Source organism: Gymnodraco acuticeps, unplaced genomic scaffold (genome assembly GCF_902827175.1).
Source record: "Gymnodraco acuticeps unplaced genomic scaffold, fGymAcu1.1, whole genome shotgun sequence".
NCBI lineage: Eukaryota > Metazoa > Chordata > Actinopteri > Perciformes > Bathydraconidae > Gymnodraco > Gymnodraco acuticeps.
In genome coordinates, this window is record NW_022992205.1 from 120,696 (window position 1) to 143,242 (window position 22,547).

The window sequence follows — 22,547 nt, forward strand, 5'->3', positions numbered from 1 at the left end:
AATATTCCATCCAGGAGCTGCCGGAGCAGGCCTACCTCCACCCCCCTCTGACGGTGTTCGTGGTGGAGCATCGGGCCTTCGGTCGGATGGCTCTGGTGGGGACCCACGTGGTCCAGAGCCTCATGGACTATGCCCCGCGAGAGCTTGGGGGGGAGGAAGAGGAGGAAGATGACGAGCCAAAACCAAAAGGTGAGAGCTGTGAAAGAAGTAATGGAGGAAGTCCATGAGATGATTGGAGCCATTGGTTTTTAACACAATTTTGTTTAAAATGTGTTGTATACGTAACACATTTTATGTAACACCTTTTATTTGTGCTTTTACACTGTACGTTTACCTAATTTCATTTGTTGTTTGCTGCCCAGCGACTAAATTACATTATAGCTAACTTTTGTACAGCTTCCAATCTGTGCTCTGTGTCTGTCAAATAAATATTCATAATACAATAGTAGTGTCAACTAAATAGTAGGAGTTATTTGTTTAATCACATTGTTTAATGTACAATATGTGGAGATAATCAAAGTTTCACAGGACTGCTGTCCCTTAAAATGCTCATTATTCTGCAATTCACTAATTATGTTGTGTTGGAACATGGTTATTTTCAGTGGAATTGATCCGAAATTGACCTTAACATGTATTGATTCCAAGTTCTACTTTTTTATTAATGACATTATTGTGCCAATGTTTAATTGTGTAGTCTGTTTATCATATTAGTTATATTTCTTTTGTTCCTTGCATTGTATTTTACCACCAAGTTCTAGTATACATTTCTACAAATATTTATGTAATTCTTCCCCCCACCATCAGCCACAAGACTACTTCTGAAGCTCTGTGATTGGATGTTTCTCGAGCTATGCTCTTTAGCGTTCATAGTCAATTGAAAGTTTTTATTGAAACATTTATCAACATCATTTATCTTATTCTCTCTCCAGTGAGGCAGAATACGAGGAAGATGGAACCTCTGAATGCAGTGACCCGTATGGGACTCAGCAACCTGTCAATCAAACAGTCAAAGATCCCCTTAAACCCCATGAAGCTGGTAAATGTACGTATAATAATCTCCTCGTCTTTGTGTTTAATGACATGGAACCAAGACACATTTCTACCTAGATTCAGCTATAAAGGATTAAAGAATGAGTTCATTTGAATAAACCCCTTCAGGCTCCTCTGAAGAAGCTGATGAAGAAAGGCGAGAAGTTGGAGGAGGAGATGCCGGAGAAGGAGGAGCTGGACTGGTGGTCCAAATACTACGCTTCTGTGGAAGAGATGGAGAGAGAGGTGAGACATTATTTACCTGTCTGTGTGAAAACATGGGTTAGTCAGGACTGCAGAAGATATACACATATTCCGTTGTAGAATAAAAACACACCTGTTTTGACTTCACACAGGCATTGAATAAAAGCGTCAGCTGAATAAAATGTAGAATACATTTAAGATGTAACTTTAGTAAGGAAGTCAAAATGCAAGCAACTCCTGTAGAATTAAATATGCAACAATGTGCACGGAGAATGGACGTAGTCAACACTTAATTTTGTTGTGGTTCTTTTAAATATGAGTTAATATGATGAGATAACCTGAATTCAGACAACAAAAGATAAAGACAAGTTAGATTTTCTTTTGGTTATGTGACTGCATTGTTACAATAAAACAATCAAATTACATAACTACAATTTTTTAACAACTGTCCAAAAACAAGACAGATCAATAAAGCAGAATTAGGAAAATTACAACAACGTTTTTTTTGTTTTATTACATTGAATACATGTATCTATTAAATGACACACTTTAAGAAAATAATTCATAGTTATACCAGCCTGTCCTCCTACAAAAAACGACCATATAGGCCGATTGTTCATGCCCTTATTACGACCAAGACACGTTTTAAAGTGTATGTTGTTTCTTACACGACCACTAGAGGTGCTCTAGTGATTGTGTAAGAAACAACATGCTCCCGGCCCGTTCATTGCAAACGCTCCGGAGGGACGTTTATTCACAAATAACCCTCTCTGGAAAATCCTAAATTGTGGAATAGTTAGGCCATTAAAATGCTTTTTGATTCGATTTCTGGCGAGAAGTGTATATTGTACTCTTAGAATCCCAACACACTCTCACTCCATAATCGTCCAGGAGCGACGTTTGGTCAGTGTCCGTGGCGTGCAGTTGTGACGCTCCTAGGCTCCTTCAGCTTCATAAAGGGACGCAAATAGCTTTCAACTGATTGCAATGTATTCCCATCTGTCTGCTCGTCCTGCCTCGGGCTGGAACACGCCCGAGGCGCTATCGACAACCCCGGCTCGTGCGGACATTGTGTCCGCTTCACCGTGAAGAGCCTCCGCCGACGGCTAGCACGCCAAGCTAGCCTGTCGGAGCAGGACCCCCCCATGTCCACTGACCTGCCGGCCGGCAGTCAAGACGCGGGGGCGTCCGCCGCAGAGAGTGAACCCCTCTCCGTGTCGGTCTGGGGCTCATTAACTGCGATGGCTGCAGAACCGGAATCCCGCGCCTTGGCAGGCCGGGACCCGGTGACGGCAAGACACGCGGGAACGGGACCCCACGCTTTACCGAGCTGGGGCTCCCGGTTAGACCTCACCATGGTCTCACCCGCGGAGGATGTCCTCGAGCTGGACTACGATGAGGACGCCTCGGTGTTCCTCCTGTCCGAGTCGGATGAACATGAAGAGGACATCTTCATGTCATCGGCTCAGGCTGCAAAGCCTGGAGCGAGGGCTGCTCTCCCAGACGATAGCACACCAGCTTCGCCCTGTCTGAGCATGGACCTGCAGGCCGTGTGTAAACGCGCCGCGGCCAGACTCGACATCCCGTGGCCTGAAATGGCCAAGGAGACCTCCGGGTCCCGCTACGAAGGGAAACATTTTCCCCAAGCAGCGCGGACAAAGAGGCAACTCCTTCCGGTCTTCCCGGAGATGTTGGATGAGGTGTCGGTCTCGTGGAGAGACCGGCCCTTCAGCAACAAGGTCCCAATCCAGGGTGCCTCCTCCCTAGACTGTGACGGAATGGAGAAGCTCGGCCTGCTCCGCATACCGCCCATGGAACCGCTGGTAGTGGCCCACCTCCTACCGAGGATGGGCCCGTCACCAAGCAGGAACCCCACGCTGCCGGCAAAGTCGGACCGATTTCAGTCGACAATGACTGAACGGTCCTACAAAGCCGCAGCGTTGTCCGCCAGGGCCCTGAATGTGTCCTCGCTGCTAACCGCTTACCAAGCGGAGCTCTGCGAGGACCTGTCGGGTAACCCGGGGGCAGCCACTCTGGACGAGATGGCAGCGGTCACGGACATTTGTCTTCGTGTCCAACGCTGCGCCGTCCAGGCCACGGGCAAGGCAATGGGGATCATGGTGGTGCAGGAAAGAGCGAGATGGCTCAACCTCACCAACCTCCCAGACCGGGAAAAGGAGGATGTGCTGGACATGCCCATCGTTCCCGAGGGAATTTTCGGCTCCGCTCTTGCTTCCATGCAAAGGAGGTGTGAGTCGAAAAAGAAGGTGGACGAGGCACTCCAACTCTGCCTCCCTCGAAGGGTCCAGCCGCTGCCTTCGCAGCAGCAGTCCTTCGCCCAAGCTGCCTCGAACCCTGCTCGGTTTAAAACACCGAAAACGCAGAGGTCGCAGCCCGCCCCGAGTCCCCAGCCCAGGCTGGAGACGAGGGCGAGCTGGCCTAGAAAATCTCCGGTTCCGGCTGCAGCTCAGGCGCAGCCAACCCAGAATTTCGGCCAGCAGTCGAGGAAGAAGAAGCGAGTGGCGTGATAGCCCCTCCTTCTCCCCTCTGTGACAGAGCTGGAAGTCCACGGTTCCCCAGCTCTAAATGTGTTCCCGCCGCCTCAAGAGATGCCTCAACACCATCCTCAAGTCCGCACAAACACATGTCACACATTTGTTGATTTTTCTGTCATAAAACATTTGCCGCTGACGCATCCAGGCTTCAGGCCGAGGGCGCAGCTCCAAAAAAAATGATAAGAAAAACAATAAAACCAATAAACAGCCCGTCAACTGTTCCCCTTCTGAGAGCAGCTACGGCATCTCTCAAAAGGCGGATTACAGGCGCGTCTGTGAAGGCACCACCGTCACGCGCATGCGCAGTGCCGGCTGGGGTTGTGAAGGCACCACCGTCATGCGCATGCGCAGTGTCGGTGGGGATTGTCGAAAAGGGGCACCACTGTGTTCAGACACTAGAGGGCCCCATAACACAACAAATAGAGACTCAGAGGGGAAGAGACGTGACATCTCCACTGGCTCTAAGGAGCATGCAGTGGAAGATGCTCACATCATCTGCTTGGGTTTTCAAGACAGTAACACGGGGCTACAGACTCCAATTCGCTGTCACCCCCCCTCGCTTCTCGGGCATTCTGCATTCGCAGGCCCGAGGAGAGTCAGCCCATATTCTGGAGAGAGAGATTCTCTCTCTCCTAGAAAAGAGGGCTATATCTATTGTACCCGCCGAGCAGAGTCAGGGCGGCTTCTATTCCAAGTACTTCCTCGTTCCCAAACGGGGAGGGAACGGAATTCGGCCAATACTTGATTTGAGGGCTCTGAACAAATATCTAAAAAGATATAAGTTCAGAATGCTCACTCACACATCTCTGCTGCGGCTCGTGCGACAAGACGACTGGTTTACATCAGTCGACCTGAAAGATGCGTATTTTCACATCCCAGTATATTACCCACACAGAAAATATCTGAGATTCGCATTTCAGGGGATCTGTTATGAATACAGAGTACTCCCCTTCGGTCTGTCTCTCAGTCCAAGGGTGTTTGTACGATGTACGGAAGCCGCGATAGCCCCGTTAAGACAACAGGGTATTCGCCTGGCGACCTACCTGGACGACTGGCTGCTGCTCGCACAGTCGGAGCAGGAGGCTGTTACGCAGACAAATGTCCTCGTAAAGCACCTGCTCAACCTGGGTTTCATAATAAACACAGACAAGAGCATGTTGTGCCCCGCGCAGACTATACTCTTCCTGGGTTTACACCTGAACTCGGTGCCCTTTTCAGCTCGCTTGTCAGCGGATAGAGTGAAAGCTTTCAGAGCTTGTCTCGCTCTTTTCCGGCTGCGCAAAACATGTTCTCTTCAGATCATGCCTGCGATTGCTGGGGCTCATGGCGTCAGCCAACCTGGTCGTACGACTGGGACGCTTACACATGAGGGAGTTTCAGCGCTGGGTGGCCGCCCTAAAACTAAACCCTGCGCGCCATGGCGCGCGGAGAGTGATGGTTACTGTGAAATGCGTAATGGCACTGCGCCACTGGCTGCACCCGACTTTTCTAGTACGAGGTGTGCCTATGGGTGCTGTCCTTTCACGGAAAGTGGTCACCACGGACGCATGTCTGACAGGTTGGGGAGGTATTTATGAAGGTCGCCCGGTGAGGGGTCTCTGAAGCAGAGACCTCCAGCGGGCGCACATAAATTACCTGGAGCTTTTAGCGGTGTTTCTCACCCTAAAATGCTTTCTGCCTTTCCTCAGGGGACATCACGTCCTTGTGAGGACAGACAATACGACCACAATATCGTATATTAACTGCCAAGGGGGTTTGCGTTCTCTCCAGTTAGACACACTGGCGCGCAAACTGATCCTATGGAGCGGTAGACGTCTCCTCTCTCTGAGAGCGACGCACGTACCGGGAGTGATGAACCTCGGGGCAGATCTACGGTCCAGAGGTATACCACTTTATGCAGACTGGACTCTACATCCAAGGATTGTGAGCCAGCTGTGGGTGCGTTACGGCAGAGCCGCGGTGGATCTGTTCGCATCGAAAGACAACGCTCAGTGTCAGCTGTTCTTTTCGATGCGCGATCTAAATGCACCGTTAGGCGTGGATGCACTCACGCACAATTGGCCCCCGGGGCTTCTGTACGCGTTCCCACCCCTGGCTCTGATACCCCCAACTCTGGCCAGAGTGAGAGAGCAACGCCACACACTTATCCTGATAGCTCCGCACTGGCCAGCTATGTACTGGCTAGTGGAGATATATCAGCTGCTGTGCGGGCAGCCATGGCAGCTCCCACTACGCAGGGACATACTGTCCCAAGCGGGGGGGACGATCTTTCACCCACACCCAGAGCGCTTGGCTCTATGGGCCTGGCCCGTGAGTGGTACAATCTGAATACAGTGTGACATGAAGCTGACCCTGGCAGCTGCCAAGCGAGCCAGTGGCACTCATGCATTATCTGTACAGTCTTCATGCACTCAGTTCGCCCCAGGGCAAACAGAGTGTGGTTGAAGCCCAACCCTGCCTTTATCTTAAGGCGGTTGGTTCAGGTACCACATTTGATATTGAGGCATCCTCCCTGCCACTGTATTCCTCCGGGGAACAGCGGCCGGATTTGCCGTGTCCAGCCCGTGCTTTACGCACGTACAGGGACAGATCAAGGGTGCTTTGTCATAATGACCAACCCCTTGTGTCCTGGGCTAACCCTTATAAGGGCAAGCCTGTTACTAAGCAACGGCTCTCCCACTGGTTTGTGGAAGCAATTGCTTTGGGGCTCATACGAGTCAGAGTTCGCAGGCACCCTCGGGTCCGCGAGCTCTTTCGACTCAGGGTCTGGCTGCATCCTGGACTCTGTCCAGGATGTCTCCCATCCAAGACATTGGTGCAGCGGCGAGCTGGTCCTCGCCGCTCACTTTTGTCCGCCTCTTAACAGGCTGGACGTTCTTCTCCCAGTGTGACTCAAGCAGTGCTGGGCACCTGGTTGAGTCAGAGCTCTACCTGTTAAGTTCTGGTTGGTTTGGTGATTTTCGAGATAAGCTCATCTGACAATACGGGAGCTACAATTTCCCATAGTGAGACATCGAACGGAGTGTTATGAATGAGAACTATAGGTTACTTACGTAACCCCAGTTCTCAGAGTAACATGAAGTGAGATGTCTCACCAGACGGCCCTCCTTGCTATGGTGAAGCGAGAAGAGGTGCTTATTTTTGAATGACGCATGCGTCGTGGCGCAAGCTACTTATAGGGGGTGAATTCCCTGACGCTGACGTCAAGATCACCAGCCAATCAGGATTGGCGTAATGAGATTGATGCTTCTGTTTGCTCCGCGATGAGACGCATCCCATAGTGAGACATCTCACTTCATGTTACTCTGAGAACTGGGGTTACGTAAGTAACCTATAGTTTCCAACCCGTAACTTTACATGGAGGCTGCCGCATACCTCAAATCATCTTCGTAATATCTATCAAACTATAGATCAGGGGTCGGCAACAGGCGGACCGCGGTCCGGATCCGGACCCAGACGCCGACTTATACGGACCCGGAGCTATAATCAATACATTAATAGGGGATTTGTCGGCGCCTCCCGCTTTTTTAACGCTGATTTGGGGGACTTGTGTAATTCGTGGAGAACCGAAGAGTTTTCGTTTTGGGGGTGGGGGGGGAGGGAGTCCGTCCGTCAGTCCGACTGACGGACAACTTCTCACTTCAAAAAAGAAGAAGAAATCTAGACCGCAAAAATAATTAAACAAGCGAGTACCTGTTTTTCCTGGCCAAGGACAGGTTCCTTAAACACAACACGAGCGTACCGTGTCTTCACGTGGTATATGTCTCGTCTGAAAGGAGTGCTGACAGAGAGCACCGGAACGCCGCTCCAGCCCTTCAAATATTGCAGTACCCATAAGGAGCCGTACACATGCCGCAGTGTTTGCGTGGCTGTGTCTTTAGTTGTAAGCACAGTGGTGATCTGTTGTTATTAGCATCTGGTTAGCTAGCTATGCTAACGAATTTAAAGAGCTTTTCTACAACCAGGTGGAAGAGAGCTATCTCCTGAGAGGCTCAAATAACCTCAGCTCAGTGAGGTTAAGGCACATCTTGATATGATCATTATAGTTATTAATGAGACTAAATGAAAAACAGGTATAAAATACGATATGACAGTAACAAAAAAGTTGTTAAAAATAACAAGAATAGAGTTTAAAAGGGGAGTGATTTGTAAAAATATCCAAAAAGAAAAATATGCTTACAGTTCTGTTTCATATGGGTGTTGAGAGATGTATCCATAGATCTCTTAATGTTGCTCTCAAAGTCTACTAGATTGATGCTTTTATCTTCAATATTTAAAAAAAAATCTTCCCGGGGGAACATGCCCCCGGACCCCCCTAGAGAAGGTTAGGTCCCCCCCCCCCCACTTAAATCATGTTCACATGGATAGGATACTAAATACATTTGCACACATCTTGTGTCCATATCTGTCTGTTTTGGTGGTCACACCACACCGTGCACATGCATGCATACGTGAGTCATGGTGAGATATCTGGATTAAGCGGTTGCTTTTTCTTTGCACAGCATGAAAGAAAGGCCAAATGAATGGGCTGTGATTTTAGTTTTTTTAAGCAAAGGTTGGGTTCAATAATTTGTACGACCCTCGGAGGATGTTGTAAAAATTGAAAGGAAAAAGGTTCCCCACCCCTGCTGTAAATAATAAAAACCCTTGATTTTTAACTTAACATTTCTGTCTCCTATTGATCTGAGTATATTATAAAGAATAGCAGTTAATTGAAGCATTATAGCACAGGCCTTTGTCAGATGGTATTATGCTGTTTTTTTTCTGCTTCGAATAGTTCTCTCTTTTTTCACCATACCTGTGTTTGCATCACTGTAACCAATGAGCACCTGCATGTGTATGAGAATGGCCCTGACTCCATGTCAGCCCAGATTTACAAACTCCTGGCAGGACAAGCTCCAGCTCAATTCTCACACTGAATTTAAAAAAAAGTGAGTGAGGGACTGCAATATAAGAGGGAAAGAAAGAGAAACTTTAAAACTGTTCAATTGTTATGATGTGTAAAGACTGATATTGTTCTACAATCGGCTGAAACTGTTAAGTCATGCTGTGAAACGGTTAACAAAGAAAAAGGGAAACTCAAGCTGCTGCTACACTTTATTTTATTTATCTAAAATTAAGCACTTTTAAGATGCACATATTTTCAAAAGCTATTTTATTTATTTTTTCTATTTTATTTGTAAATGCAGCCCGAGAGGAACATTACACATATCCACAGTATTTAAGTAATGTTAATTGACAATAAATATTGTTGTTTTTGAATTGTACTTTCTTTATTTGATTGGCAGTCAGTTGTTGATTACATGCAGACGTTGATAAAGCTACAGGTCACTTCAATATATATCACACTAATTCATGAAGCAAGTTAGACATGTATTATCTTTTCAATTTACACACGGCATCTATTGCACGTCTGTCCGTCCTGGGAGAGGGATCCCTCCTCTGTTGCTCTCCCTGAGGTTTCTCCCATTTTTCCCTTTAAACTGTGGGTTTTCTCTGGAAGTTTTTCCTTGTACGATGTGAGGGTCTGAGGACAGAGGGTCTAAGGACAGAGGGTCTAAGGACAGAGGGTGTCGTATTGTCATTCTGATATTCTGTACAAACTGTGAAGTCCACTGAGACAAATGTAACATTTGTGATATTGGGCTATATAAATAAACATTGATTGATTGATTGATTGATTGATTGATTGATTGATTGGACATTTTGATGTTCCGGACCTTTGCATGGGGAGATTTTCTCTAACTGGACCTCGTTGAATTTTAGTTGAAGACCCCTGCTATAGATCCTACATATCGACTGGACGTGGATTCTAAAAGTACAATATACACTTCTCGCTTGAAATCTAATCAAAAATCGTTTTAATGACCAAACTATCTTACAATTTAGGATTTTACAGAGAGGGTTATTTGTGAATAAACAACCATCTGTAACGTTAGCATTCAACGGGAGCACTAGAGGGCGAAAACTTTAAAACGTAATTATAGGACGTATTAAGCGCTTGAACAAACAACATATTTGGTCGTAATAAGGGCCTGAACAATCGGCCCATTTGGTCGTATGAGTTGGAGGACTTGTTGAGTTATACTCATCATGTCTGATGTGTTTTCTGTGTGCAGGCTGCTAAGAGGGAGGAGGAGGAGATGGAGGAACATGCAGAGAACGGTACAGTTTTATCTCCTACTTATTAATATAGTCACAATTAAAGTGTATTTTGCTCATTTGTTTGAAATATTTCCAAGCACATATAGCTGAACAAAATTCTGAACAATAAGATAGCAAACTACAAAATGAACAACCCAAAAATAATTCTGTAAACAATGTTAATAGAGTTGTGTTTGTTAGTGTTGATTGTGTTGTTTTCTATTGGTTCAGAGGCAGGCAATCTGACCATGGCAAACATCGAAGAAGAGGAGGAGGAAGATATGGTGGTGGTGGAGATCGAGCCTCCGAAACACAAAAACATTGCCACATTAAAGGTGGGAGTTTACTGAGATTCACAGTTTAAAGTTCAGTCTGTCAGCAATAAAACACAATGTATTGCAACCAAACAGGGCCGGCCCTTGGCATAGGCAGTATAGGCGAATGCTAAGGGTGCATTAATCTATGGGGGGCACCCAAAATAAATAAATAAAAAGAAGTTAGAAATGAAAAGAAAAAATATTTTTTAAATTTCATAACAACACAATTTCCCGATTTTGGATCAGCAAAGTACATCTTATTATCTTATACTAACAGAACCACGCCTATATTGCGTACAGCGCCCATCAACTATGGCGCACCCCCCCCCCCCCCAAATCAAGTTGAACTGCCCCAGCCCCAGTAAAAACCAGAGGTTTATGTGAAATAGTTCTTTTTTGGAAATAATGGTTTTAGTGTGCAATTATAGGTTTTAATTTTGTATTTGTGTTCATTTAAAATAAATCAAACTCTCAAAAAACGTATACAGCTTTTATTAACATTGGAATTTACTGTGTAAGCGGCCGCGGGGGGGAGAGCTTTAGAGAGCTCTCTCCTGAAAGACTGAGAGGCTCTGATAACCTCAGCTCAGTGAGGTAAAGGCACACCTTTATATGATCATTATAGTTATACAAAAATAAGAGTAGTATGAAATACTATAATAGTAAAAAAAAGTTGTTATTAAACAAGAATACAGTTTAAAAGGGGAGTGATTTGTAAAATATCCATAAATAAAAATAAAATCTGCTTTGTTCTGTTTCATATTTGTGTTGAGAGATGTATCCATAGACCTCTTAATGTTGCTCTCAAAGTGCACCAGATTGATGCTTTTAAAAATCCTCCCAGGGGAGCATGGGGGGACCCCCTAGAGGAGGTTAGGTCCCCCCCCCCCACTTAAATCATGTTCAAATGGATAGGATACGAAATAGATTTGCACACATCTTGTGTCCATATCTTTCTGTTTTGGTGGTCATGCCACAACCGTGCACGTGCATGCATGCGCGAGTCATAGTTAGTGTCTGCATTTTGGGGGGCGGGGGCGCCAGCTAAAATCTTGCCTAGGGCAGCAAATTGGTCAAGACATTGAATCAAATGTGTTATGCAAATCTAATGTGTGTATGGTAACTCTGCAGCTCTACAGAGGTTTTTTACTCTCTTATACTGTGGCTCCTAGTTTAGTTTTTAGCTCATTTACTGTATGGTTTAGGGACTCCCGGAGTTGTCAGTGTGTCAGCAGCAGGTGTTTTCATTAAATAAGCTCGGATAAACTCCACTTACATAACCTATTTTATACAGTTAATGTTCACTACCTGTCAGGAACTAAGTTGCAGACAGATAAAGTTATATAGTTAAAGATTAACCAATGAAGAAAATCAAACATTAAGTTACTAACAAGACAAGTTTTCTCAGGAGTTGGTGGAGACCAAAATAGAGCTCAAAAGGGAGTTAATCTTGGTCTTAAAGAGGACATCTTATGTTCATATCAGGCTCATATTTGGAATTTGTGCTTAGCGTTTCAATGTGTTGAAGTGCCTGCCAATAGAAGCGTGAATTATATATAGTGATGTCACTATGTTACAGAAGAAAACAAAGGAGTCCAATGAAGGTGTTTCAGGCAGGGGGGGAGTGTGTGGGAGAAAAACTCCAACTGGAGGGCATTTTGGGATTTTAGCCTTTGTAGACCATTTACATGCACAGAAACCTTTCTAACACACTACAGGAAAAGGAAAACCACAAAAACCATAATAGGCCACCTTTAATGGCTGCCTACCTGAAGAACAATAACCATAAAGATCATTTTAAATACACTGTTTTATACATTGTTCTAAATCATGTGAATAAAGGAGTCAATTTCCCCTCTGTGGGAAGAATAAAGGTATTCTGAGTCCACACTACAACTGTAGTGATAATCGTGAGCGACTATGTTGGAATGTTTTTATGTTGCAAGGTATTGTGGAAGTTCATACCTCTCCTAAACATCACCTTTCAAAATGAGCCAAAAAACAACTAGAAAGCTTTCTATATATCCACAAAAACCATTGCACGGTTTCCTACTCAAAGAAGCTGCCAAGACAACAATATTTGCTGTCGAGAAAACGTTAGGATATGAGCCAAAATGGACCATGGAAAGACAATCCAAATCCAAAACCATTTTCTGCTACTTATCCTCAATTTAGTTTCCTGTTAAAGACAGGACTTGAGTACTCATTATTAAACGCTGCCTCTGTTTGTGTTCAGCTGTACGGAGGTGATCTGGAGTCAGATTTCAGTCAGTTTCAGGACTGGCTGCAGATCTTCCCGTTGTATAAAGGCAGAGCGAACATCGAGGGTGACGAGGAGGATGAAGAGGAGAGGCTGATGGGAAAATACAAGGTACTGTGGTTGTATAGCTGTGTTTCTGACTGTCACTTTACAGAGAAGTAGGGCTCAACTGAATGTCATATTTTAACATTCAAAACTTATGTTGAGTTTTTTTACGAACGAAGCTTTGAGTGTCTGTTGTAATATTCAAACAAAATCCTAATGTCATTCATTCAGATAAAACTGGTTAGCTTTAAATCAACTTTCTTCAGTAACATAACTTGTAACCTAGTGCATCCCTTTGTGCAGCAAGCAGGAGCGCTAACAGTTTTTGACTGAAGTGAGAATGTTTCTGAAAGGATAAACACCGACAAATATGGAAAGAAACTGAATATTTTCTTTATTGACAGACATGTTGTAAATTGGGGAAATTATTACATCAGTTAATTTTCAATATGTTCGACTCTGACTTCTCCATGCTCCGGAGTTATTGCAAATGTTTGGAAAAGAAAAGTCAGAGGCATCCTGCAAATGCCACAACTTAAATGTAATTATACAAATAGTAACATATTATTAATATAAGTGTAGCCATCTTAATTTGTAACTCTGCAGAATCAATGTGTTCAAAAACAAAAAAGCAAAGCAACGCAGCATTCAAATGGTGATGTAAGGTTCGATTTCAACATTAGCATTCTTTTTTCCAAATAGCCCTGCAGAGAAGTGTTCATTCCCCCATACTTTCCATTCCCAGGGCTCCTTCCTGGTTTACCCGATTGATTCAGGAGATGAAGAAGACACAAAATGTCAGATCACTAACGGGATCCCCAAAAACTCTCCGATCAAAGTCCTGGTCCGAGTCTACATCGTCAAGGTAACTGCAGGTCTCTCTGCCCGTCCTTATTATGTCTCTGTCTCTAATTCACTTGAAAATCTCCTTTACACAGACTTTGAGATCAATTCAAGGAGATTTAAGCAGTCTCAAGTTAATACGGATGCCTCTGTATGAACTACATAAGCGTTATAGTTGTTATCATCAATTAATATCTTTTTTCTCTTTCTCTTTTATTTGTAGACAAAATTAAAGTCCCATCTTTTTTTGTCAACAGTAGGCCTATTGCTTGTAAATATAGATAGGAACGTCTGGGATGTCATCATCTCGTCCTTGACCAATGTATTATCTGGTAGTTATTGTTAAAAAGGAGAAGCTAGTGTTTTACCGTCTCTGTTCCTGTCCTCCAGGCCACCACTCTGGCTCCCACCGACCCCAACGGTAAGGCCGACCCGTATCTGGTGGTCCGAGCCGGAAAGCAGAGTCTGGACACCGTCGATCGATACATCCCCAAACAGCTGAACCCAACGTTCGGAGAGTCAGTACCTGTCTGTCCACCTGTCTGTCCACCTGTACCTGTCTGTCCACCTGTCTGTCCACCTGTCCCTGTCTGTCCACCTGCACCTGTCTGTCCACCCGTCCCTGTCTATCCACCTGTACCTGTCTGTCCACCTGCACCTGTCTGTCCACCCGTCCCTGTCTGTCCACCTGTACCTGTCTGTCCACCTGCACCTGTGCTTTACGTTCTGACTGTCTGTCGTTGTGTTCATTATGTTATTTAGTCTTAGTCCTCTGCCAAAGGTCTTAGTTTCCTTTTAGTCAAGTCTTAGTGGACTATAAGTTGATTGAAAACAATTACGTTTAGTTTCATTCAATGAAAACATTTATTTTTAGGCGTAGTCAACATGGACACTGGCTTTTTGTGTTCACCCAACTGTTGTTATAGGTAACTGAAAATATTATTAAATACTCTGGCTAGTGTCAGAAAAAAAGGCTGTTTAGGTTTGTAACGTCAAAGTGTGTGGTTAGTTTGAGGTTAAGTAGTGGAGTCCACTTGACTGTGTCGCAGTTCATTTTACCAAAATCTGTCTGAAACTGTCTTTCAGGGTGTTTGAGCTCACAGTGTCTTTCCCACTGGAGACGGAGTTGGTCGTCACGGTGATGGACCACGATCTTATTGGCGCTGATGACATGATTGGTGAGACGCGGGTGGACCTGGAGAACCGGTTCTACAGCCGCCACCGGCCGTCCTGCGGCCTCGCTCTTTATTACGACACGTGAGTACCACAACTGGACCACAGTTTTCTCAGAACTGCAACATAAACAATGTTGGTGTAAAAACTGTGAAATGTCAACCAATAGTAGGAATATTTATACTAAAAAAACATTGGAGTACAGTACTACCGGTACCACTTTACAATAAGACTACCCTTATAAAGGGTTTACGAATAGTTAGTAATTCATTTATTAATTAGGTTTTGAACACTTTATAAATCATTAATAAGCTTTTATAAGACATGAGATAAACAGGGCAACTGTGACCGGTTGCTTGCCAAATAGTGAGCCCACATTTATCTATACTGCTAAGCCTTATATTGGCTACTTAGCTTACTTTGTCTTCTTCATCAGCCAGCATCCTTGGTATTTGTTGTTCACTGAGTTGATTCCCCCCCATCCATCTTGATGTTTCTTGGCATCTCTTTATGACCATTTATGAATGAGTTACTAACATTTATATCTGCCAAAAGGGAGCCTTATTGTAAAGTGTGAAACACATCACCATCTATTGATGAGTCACTAACATTTATAACTCCTGAAAGGGTGCGTTGTTTTTAAGTTTAAAACACATGTCCATTTATGAATGAGTTATAACATTCACGCTGACCTAATACACATTGTTCACATGAAATGCAAAGTAAGAGCCAAGCAAAACATTTTATTCACACATGAAGAAAATTAGAACTCAAAGTAATGACTGTTTATGACTGATATTTATATTTATTTATAAATATAAATGTTATTATTATAAACATATTATTTATTATTAACATTAACATATTAATAAACAGAAGCCGTTTGTTCTACAGTATTATCCCAGTTAATGCTTAACACTTCTCTATTACGTTTTAACTTGGAGGCTACGATTAGCATTGTTAGCACAGATGTAGTTACCACTTGCTTACTACACGCTAACTTAAGTGTAGGAGCCACATATGAAGCCATTTCTGTGTTTGTTACGATCATAGGCGTTACGATACATGTTTTTTGAGTCACTATACAGTAGGTGGTGGGCATGTCATTGGATTTGTGTGGTGACGTTTGTGCTTATATCCGGTTGCTTTTACCTGCGCACTTTGTATAGATGGGGGAGTGAGCTAGAGAACGACAATTTGTGTTGACCGCACGCACGCATGCACACATACAAGGATATACGTATATGGATATGGAATATTGCATTTTTGCTTTGGAAATAAAAGGTCAAACGCATACTGTGTTGGAAAGACTGAGTTTTTGCGCGTCCACAGTGTTTTTTCTCTTGTTTAGTCCCTCGCGGCACTTTGTTTAAGATTACTGCCGCAATACTAAGCCTTAACATTCATTCACGTTAGCTGACTAAAAACATAAGCAACACATAAATAAAGTACTCAAATTTCACTCACCATAAAACTGCATTCATGCACCGTCTGTTTTAAACGCAGAGCGAATCACAATAGTACGATCTAAGCATGAAGAATAGTCCACAAGGCACCAGCACAACAAACACGGCCGAGTTCAAGTTATGTTCCCCGGATGAGCTGAGCAGGCTGAGCCCCTGTAGCATCACAGAGCTGCTAGCAGAGAGACAGGAAGCTAACAGCAGTCACTGGACAAACCTGTCACTCAATGTGACCACGCCCTAATTGATGCATACCTTTAAGGCTTAAGGCGAGACACCCCAGGTGAATAGGGTAATTTTTTTTAACTTAAAGGTATCAGCTAGAAATTTCTCCAGTTAATTACTTACAATAAGGAAATTGTCTTTTGTATTACAAGTTTCTGAAATAGCATGTTTAAATATGCAAATTACCCATTATCTCATTAAATATGCACATATTTTAACACATTTCAGGAATCGAAATCTGAACTTTGGATATAGCCAGATTCAAAATTATTGTTTCATTTTGTAGTCATATTAGTATCTAAGGCTTTTACAGAAGGGATATTGGATATCTCTTTTTATCACTCCATAAATCAGAAAATACTGTCAACAGCCCTAAAATATCCATTTTCGCCATGTTTTTAGGTATACAATGTTGTATAATTCAGGCTATGAATTATATATGAACAAACCCTTCTGTAAAAGCCTTCATAATATTGATAGGAATATAACTGGAAGGTTTGGTGTATGTACGTGCTACTGAAGTTGAAATTTCGAACTCAGAGTAGGAGAAAAAACTCATTTTGAGAAAACGACCTTTAAAGATTGCAGTGAGGCGCTAGCTAAACCCTCCTGTTCTCTGGATGACAGCTTGCGCCTCAACGCACTCCGTGAAGGTATTTCATGTTCAGGGTCTTTTTTTTTTTTATAACCTTGCTTCGTGCAAGTGACAATTGTTGTCGTCTTCTCTGTGAACGTTTTTTTCGCCGTTCTTTTGGCATTTTGAGATTTCAATTTCTAGCTGAAAGCTAACCAGGAAGTGTTTTAGCACACCACGTGACGCATCTGAACGAATCACGTTGTTAGAAATTGACACCAGCCAATGAGATTTCGTTTCTTGGTTTAAGACCCCTTCGTGCTTTCACGATTGGTTGCTGATACCAAGGAAATGACCATATTTGGATCCGATGAGATTGTGCAGGAGAGACACAGCTTTCCAGCGATACCTCTGTTGACATGGTGCACACAGCGGTCGCGGTACTTTATGTTACGTTAGAATGCTAACTTTTGGTGAATTTAGGAGAAATCTACAGACGCAAATAGACAAACTATAGTAAAATAAACACTTAAATGTGTATTTTGTACGTTTTCCTTCCAAAAGCCTGAAAGAAAACATGTTATGGAATCAAAATAGCACAAAATCTCAAAATTGACCAGTACTTGAAAAACGATGTTTTTGCCTGCCGTGTCTCGCCTTAATATAACTTAAACTAATTATAAATGGTAGTAACTCATTAATAAATGGTTATTTGTGTAACACTTTACAAGGCTCCCTTTTGGCAGTTCTAAATCTTAGTAACTCATAAATAAATGGTCATAAAGAGATGCCAAGAAACATCAAGATGGATGGGGGGGGAATTGACTCAGTGAACAACAGATACCAAAGATGCTGGCTGATGAAGAAGACGAAGTAAGCTAGGTAGCCAATATAAGGCTTAGTCATCTTGCCAAATAGTGAGCCTGTGTCGATGTATGAAAACTATGTTATAAATGGTTCTTAATGATTAATAAAGTGTTTACAACCTAATTATAAACTCTTTATGAATCCTTTATAAGGGTAGTCTTATTGTAAAGTGGTACCGTACTACCAATCGGAATAAGAATACTTTATTTCTCTTGGGGGGTGAAATTAGGTATAACCACATTAGCTAAGGGCTGCACATAACAATTATTAGTATACCTGTCTCTTATAAAAGAAAGGATATACTGTACTTCAGCTATCCCCTTGGGAAAGTGTAAATGTCTTCTGTGTGTCTCTGCAGTGATGGTTACAATGTGTGGCGCGATGCTAAAAGGCCGTCCGCTGTTTTGGCTGAGCTCTGCAGCAAGAACGGCATCCTGTCTCCAGAGTACAGGACCTCAGAGGTCAAAGTCCTCAACAAAATCTTCAAGATCCCATCTGACGCAATACCTGAAGGTAGGACAGACAGACAGACAGACAGACAGACCATAACTACTACACTGTCCTATACTATTTTGCATTGTTGGAGGGGCTTGGGACTTAAGATTGTCATTGCCATAACTACACTGTATAGCTACTGACAATAAAGCCTTTGAATCTTAAATCTTGAATAGTCAAATAAAATAGTAAATTCACCAGGCTGCAAAGTCGTGATGGCGTTTAATGCCCTAGACCAGGGGTTCCCAAACTTTGCCATGCCAAGGACCCCATATAGCATTATCCTCTGGCGGGGACCCCCCTGTTGCAATTTTTTTTTAAATGATGTGTACAAGTGCCTCCCGATGGAACATGCAGTGCATTGCCACTACATTTGGGGCCTTCTGCCTGATCGAAGCTGTCACTCCGCTTTTTTTGCCTGTCATTGTCCCACTGCCCCATCTGAACACACACCCGAAACCGAGACCAGTCAAGTCCGTTTGAGATGATGTACTCATCTAAAACTTGGAAAATGTCTCTTCATGTGGTCCTACCTTCCAGTGCTTTGCAAAATAATATTTCCTCAACAAAGTTGTCTTCTGAAATAAATCTGATGTATGCAAGCAATTCTGCGACATTTGCTACATTCGTGCTCTCATCCAGCTGCAGAGCGAAACATTCACTAGCTCTCACTTGCTCCAAAAGCTGAGCAGATTTTCACTCTCAGTAGCGGCAGCTCGATTCTGATTGGCTTGAAGGGCGGTCGTGTGATTCAAAAACAAAAATGATTGGCATCAAAGGACACATAGATATGCAGTTATTAATAACATCTAAAAAAAAAATAAAAAATAAAACTTTAAAAAAAAAAAAATCCCGTTTCCCTCAAACTTTGAGTGATCCCCCTGGCGCCCCCCCCGGGGGGTTGGGGCCCCCACTTTGAAAAACACTGCCCTAGACAACATCTGTTGTCTCATTTAAAAAATTGTTAGCAACCGCCTTTAAAGGTCACCTATTGTGCAAAATGCACTTTTTGATGTCTTTTATAAATAAATATGTGTCCCCGGTGTGTCAGAAAATAAAACCCTCTCTTTTCCTCCGCACCGACATCTCATAAAACGGGGGTACAACGGAGCTGATCCAGATTTGCTGCGGTCATGACGTCATACCGGAAATGACGTGTTTTGGAAGTAATATGTGACCCGCTCTATCGAAATCAGTCGGAAGTCGCAACGGCTCATTTGAAATTAAACGTGGATTTGCGTAAAAAAATAGTTTTTCTGTGTTTTGTTTGATTTTAAATAAACAAAGTCTTGGCTTTCAGAATATGAAACTTTTATTTCCAAAATCACACGATAAATAAATGTTTGAAGCTTGTAAAGGGAAGATGACAGCTCTCCCTCGCCACTCAATTAGCGAGGGCTTTCAGAATATTAAACTTGTTTCGGCAAATTCAGATGATAAATACAACTTTGAAGCTTGTAACGGCATAATTACAAGCGGAGAACGGAGTAACTTTACGTCACAGCAGGCATAACAACAGCCGGTGTTTCTCGTGAGTGGTTTCCCCCAGAAAAAAAACACAATACACACAAACGCAAAATGACACAAACACACACACGTATACACACACAAACACTCGCGAGCTTCCCCCAGACCAGTAATCCAACCGAAAATATCTTCCCTCCGTAGTATTTTGTTTGCTCCGCTAATAATCAATCAGAGCGATGGATTCCAGAGAAGAGGAAACTTTGAAGGCCTTTTTCTCAAAATGATGGCTCTGTGACAGTCATTATATAATGTGACATATTTTGCTTAATATTTGGAGTACAAAAACAATCCTGATATCATTAGAAAGCTAGGAATCTCCTCTTTCTAACAGTGTATACAACTCAAAATGTGTCTTCGGGTCAATAGCCGCTTTCCCACCAAGTACTTTGCTCCCAGCACTTAGTTCCCAGCACTTAGTACCCCCCATCGAACTAAGTGCCGATCACACCGGAATAAGTTCCCTGAGGGAAGATAACGCAAATGAAGCCGCTGACGTCACTTCTTCTTCTTCTGCTTTGGGTTTACTGGCAGGCCGCAAACAACTTCATGGCGTATACTGCCACCCGAAGTCCCCGGCCGGAAGTCCCCGGAGTTGGGGACTGGCTTCAGTGGTAGTAAAGTAAGCCTGAGAGTTATTCTCTCTCCGTTGGTGTGCGGGGCTAATGCTAATACTGCTAATGCCAGCAAATACAATGGCGGCTTCAAAAAACGTTTCCGAGTTTTACGGGGCATGGTTTGCAATTCGCCCAGCCAATCAGAAATTGGAACTTTTTTCTCCCCAGGAAAGTCCCACCTCTAGCAGGCACTAAAAAGGGGGTAAAAGTTCTCATGAACTAAGTTCTCTTTTTGGTGTGAACACAAAATCCCAGGAACTATCGGAAGTAAACGGGAAAAGTACGGGGAAAAGTACTCCGGTGTGAAATCGCCTAATGCGACTGATTTCGATGGAGCAGGTCACATAGGTCTGTGTTTACATTAGCAAACATTGCTAAAACTCAGAGCAAACGCTGTACTGGAGAGAGTATGTGTAAAGAAGCCGGATGTAATGTACCTTGTGGTAAACCCGCGGGAGAGGAAGCCTTTGAGCTCCATACTGTTTCAGAAATAAACCTTGATGTGGTTTGGAACTTAATATGGCATTCAATCACGGCAGCATTTAGCTAAGAATCTGTTGAGTTATCAGCCTTCTCTTCACAGAGCTCACTGCTTGCATGTGGATGCTCCAAAGGGGCGTGGCCAGCAGCAGATCCAACGGGGTGTGGCCAGCAGCAGCTGGGTTACATTTAAAGGGCCAGACCCAGAATCAGCACTTTAGTAACAGGGCTGAAATAGAGGGGTATGAGGCATGCTACAATGGGTGATCTGTTTGGTATTTTTAGCAAAACACTTCATAGACATGTTTTGTATAGATATGGCCCCATAATATACCTAATATAGTATAATATGGGAACTTTAAGAGGGCCTGTAGAAGCTTTATAATTAGCTAGCTAGCTAGTTAACTGTTATGCTTTATGTCTTAGAGCAAAACATGAAAATCTTATGTTAACCACAGTCCTTATTTCAGGAATCTAATCAGGCACCCATTAAAAAAACTATGTCTTGCAAAAGCCTATTTTGGATTTATTAGGATTTATTCCTGGAGCAGCTACTTCTACTGCTTCCCTCATTCTGCAGCAGCCTCCAGTAACAGTAGAGTCTTACATAGCAGCTGTTGTTGTTGTTGTCAGGTCTGCTGAAGAAGAACCAGCGGTCTCCAGAGGAGGAGGCAGAGATAGAGGAGCACGTGGCCCTGAGCGTGCTGCAGCGCTGGGGGGAGATGAACGAGTTCCTCCCTGGAGCCGTCCCTCTGGTGCCAGAGCACGTGGAGATCAGGTCTCTGCTGAGCCAAGATAAACCTGGACTGCCACAGGTAAACAACCAGAACTACAGTCACAACAAACCCAATTATTAACATGTAATTAATATACTTAATAGCCAATGTGTGTGTGTGTTGCAGGGTTACCTTCATATGTGGGTGGACATGTTTCCTACTGATGTCCCTGCTCCGCCCCCTGTTGACATCAAACCACGCCTACCTGAACAGTAAGTCAACACAGTAAAGTCAAATAGAGTCTGAATGAGTTGAGAAGGAGATACAGTGTTTAACCTCTCTTGTTGTTTCCTGGCGACAGGTACGAGCTGCGAGTGATCATATGGAACACCGACGACGTCTTTCTGGACGATGTGAACCCGTTCACCGGCATCCCGTCCTCCGACATCTACGTGAAAGGGTTAGATTCACACACAAGATAATTCTGAAGGGTTGTCAAGGATATCTTTTTTATGACAGTTCTCAAATGTGCGGCTTTTGCTGCCACTTAACCTGCACAAATACTACAAAAAAGAAAAGTACTTACTGCACTGCGAAGCAATTGCCGTGTTGGTGCTCCTGTTCTATAAGCCCATATTTAAATCAGATATTATTGTTTAAAATTGGCAAAAGAGCTTCATAAAAAATGGGCAGTGAGATTATTAGTGACTTCAGAGTGTTGTTGGTAACTAAAGAGCAGTTATAAATGGCTCTCATGCCCTGACTTTGAACTGATTAATGGTGCAGTGAATTATATATATTTTATGGTCCTCCTGCTTTCAAGGGGCCCTATTACTGTAATGTCTTATATGTTTTTGTGCATGTAAATGGTCTGCAAAGGCTAAAATCCTAGAGTTCCCTCCAGAGGGAGACCTTTTTGAACATTAAATCATGGAAATATGTCACAGTAGAGGCACAAAAAATACAAATATGAACCTGAACATTAGCATAATAATATGTGCTGCTTTAAATCATGC

General features: G+C 43.4%; 1 protein-coding gene across 3 annotated transcripts in view; it reads left to right on the forward strand.

Moving 5' to 3' along the window:
- Positions 1-22,547, forward strand: part of LOC117539429 (fer-1-like protein 4) — a 79,465-nt gene that overhangs the window by 54,065 nt on the left and 2,853 nt on the right. For 2 of the 3 annotated variants that reach the window (XM_034205616.1, XM_034205617.1), the window contains exons 32-44: positions 15-189; positions 930-1,042; positions 1,159-1,275; positions 9,908-9,953; positions 10,164-10,267; positions 12,486-12,620; positions 13,300-13,419; positions 13,788-13,915; positions 14,484-14,654; positions 18,058-18,212; positions 21,449-21,630; positions 21,718-21,803; positions 21,893-21,991. In XM_034205616.1, coding sequence (XP_034061507.1) covers positions 15-189; positions 930-1,042; positions 1,159-1,275; positions 9,908-9,953; positions 10,164-10,267; positions 12,486-12,620; positions 13,300-13,419; positions 13,788-13,915; positions 14,484-14,654; positions 18,058-18,212; positions 21,449-21,630; positions 21,718-21,803; positions 21,893-21,991 — 1,631 coding nt within the window. Of the gene's footprint in view, positions 1-14; positions 190-929; positions 1,043-1,158; positions 1,276-9,907; positions 9,954-10,163; positions 10,268-12,485; positions 12,621-13,299; positions 13,420-13,787; positions 13,916-14,483; positions 14,655-18,057; positions 18,213-21,448; positions 21,631-21,717; positions 21,804-21,892; positions 21,992-22,547 lie in introns of those variants that run through there. The other variant, XM_034205618.1, reaches the window with a different exon arrangement.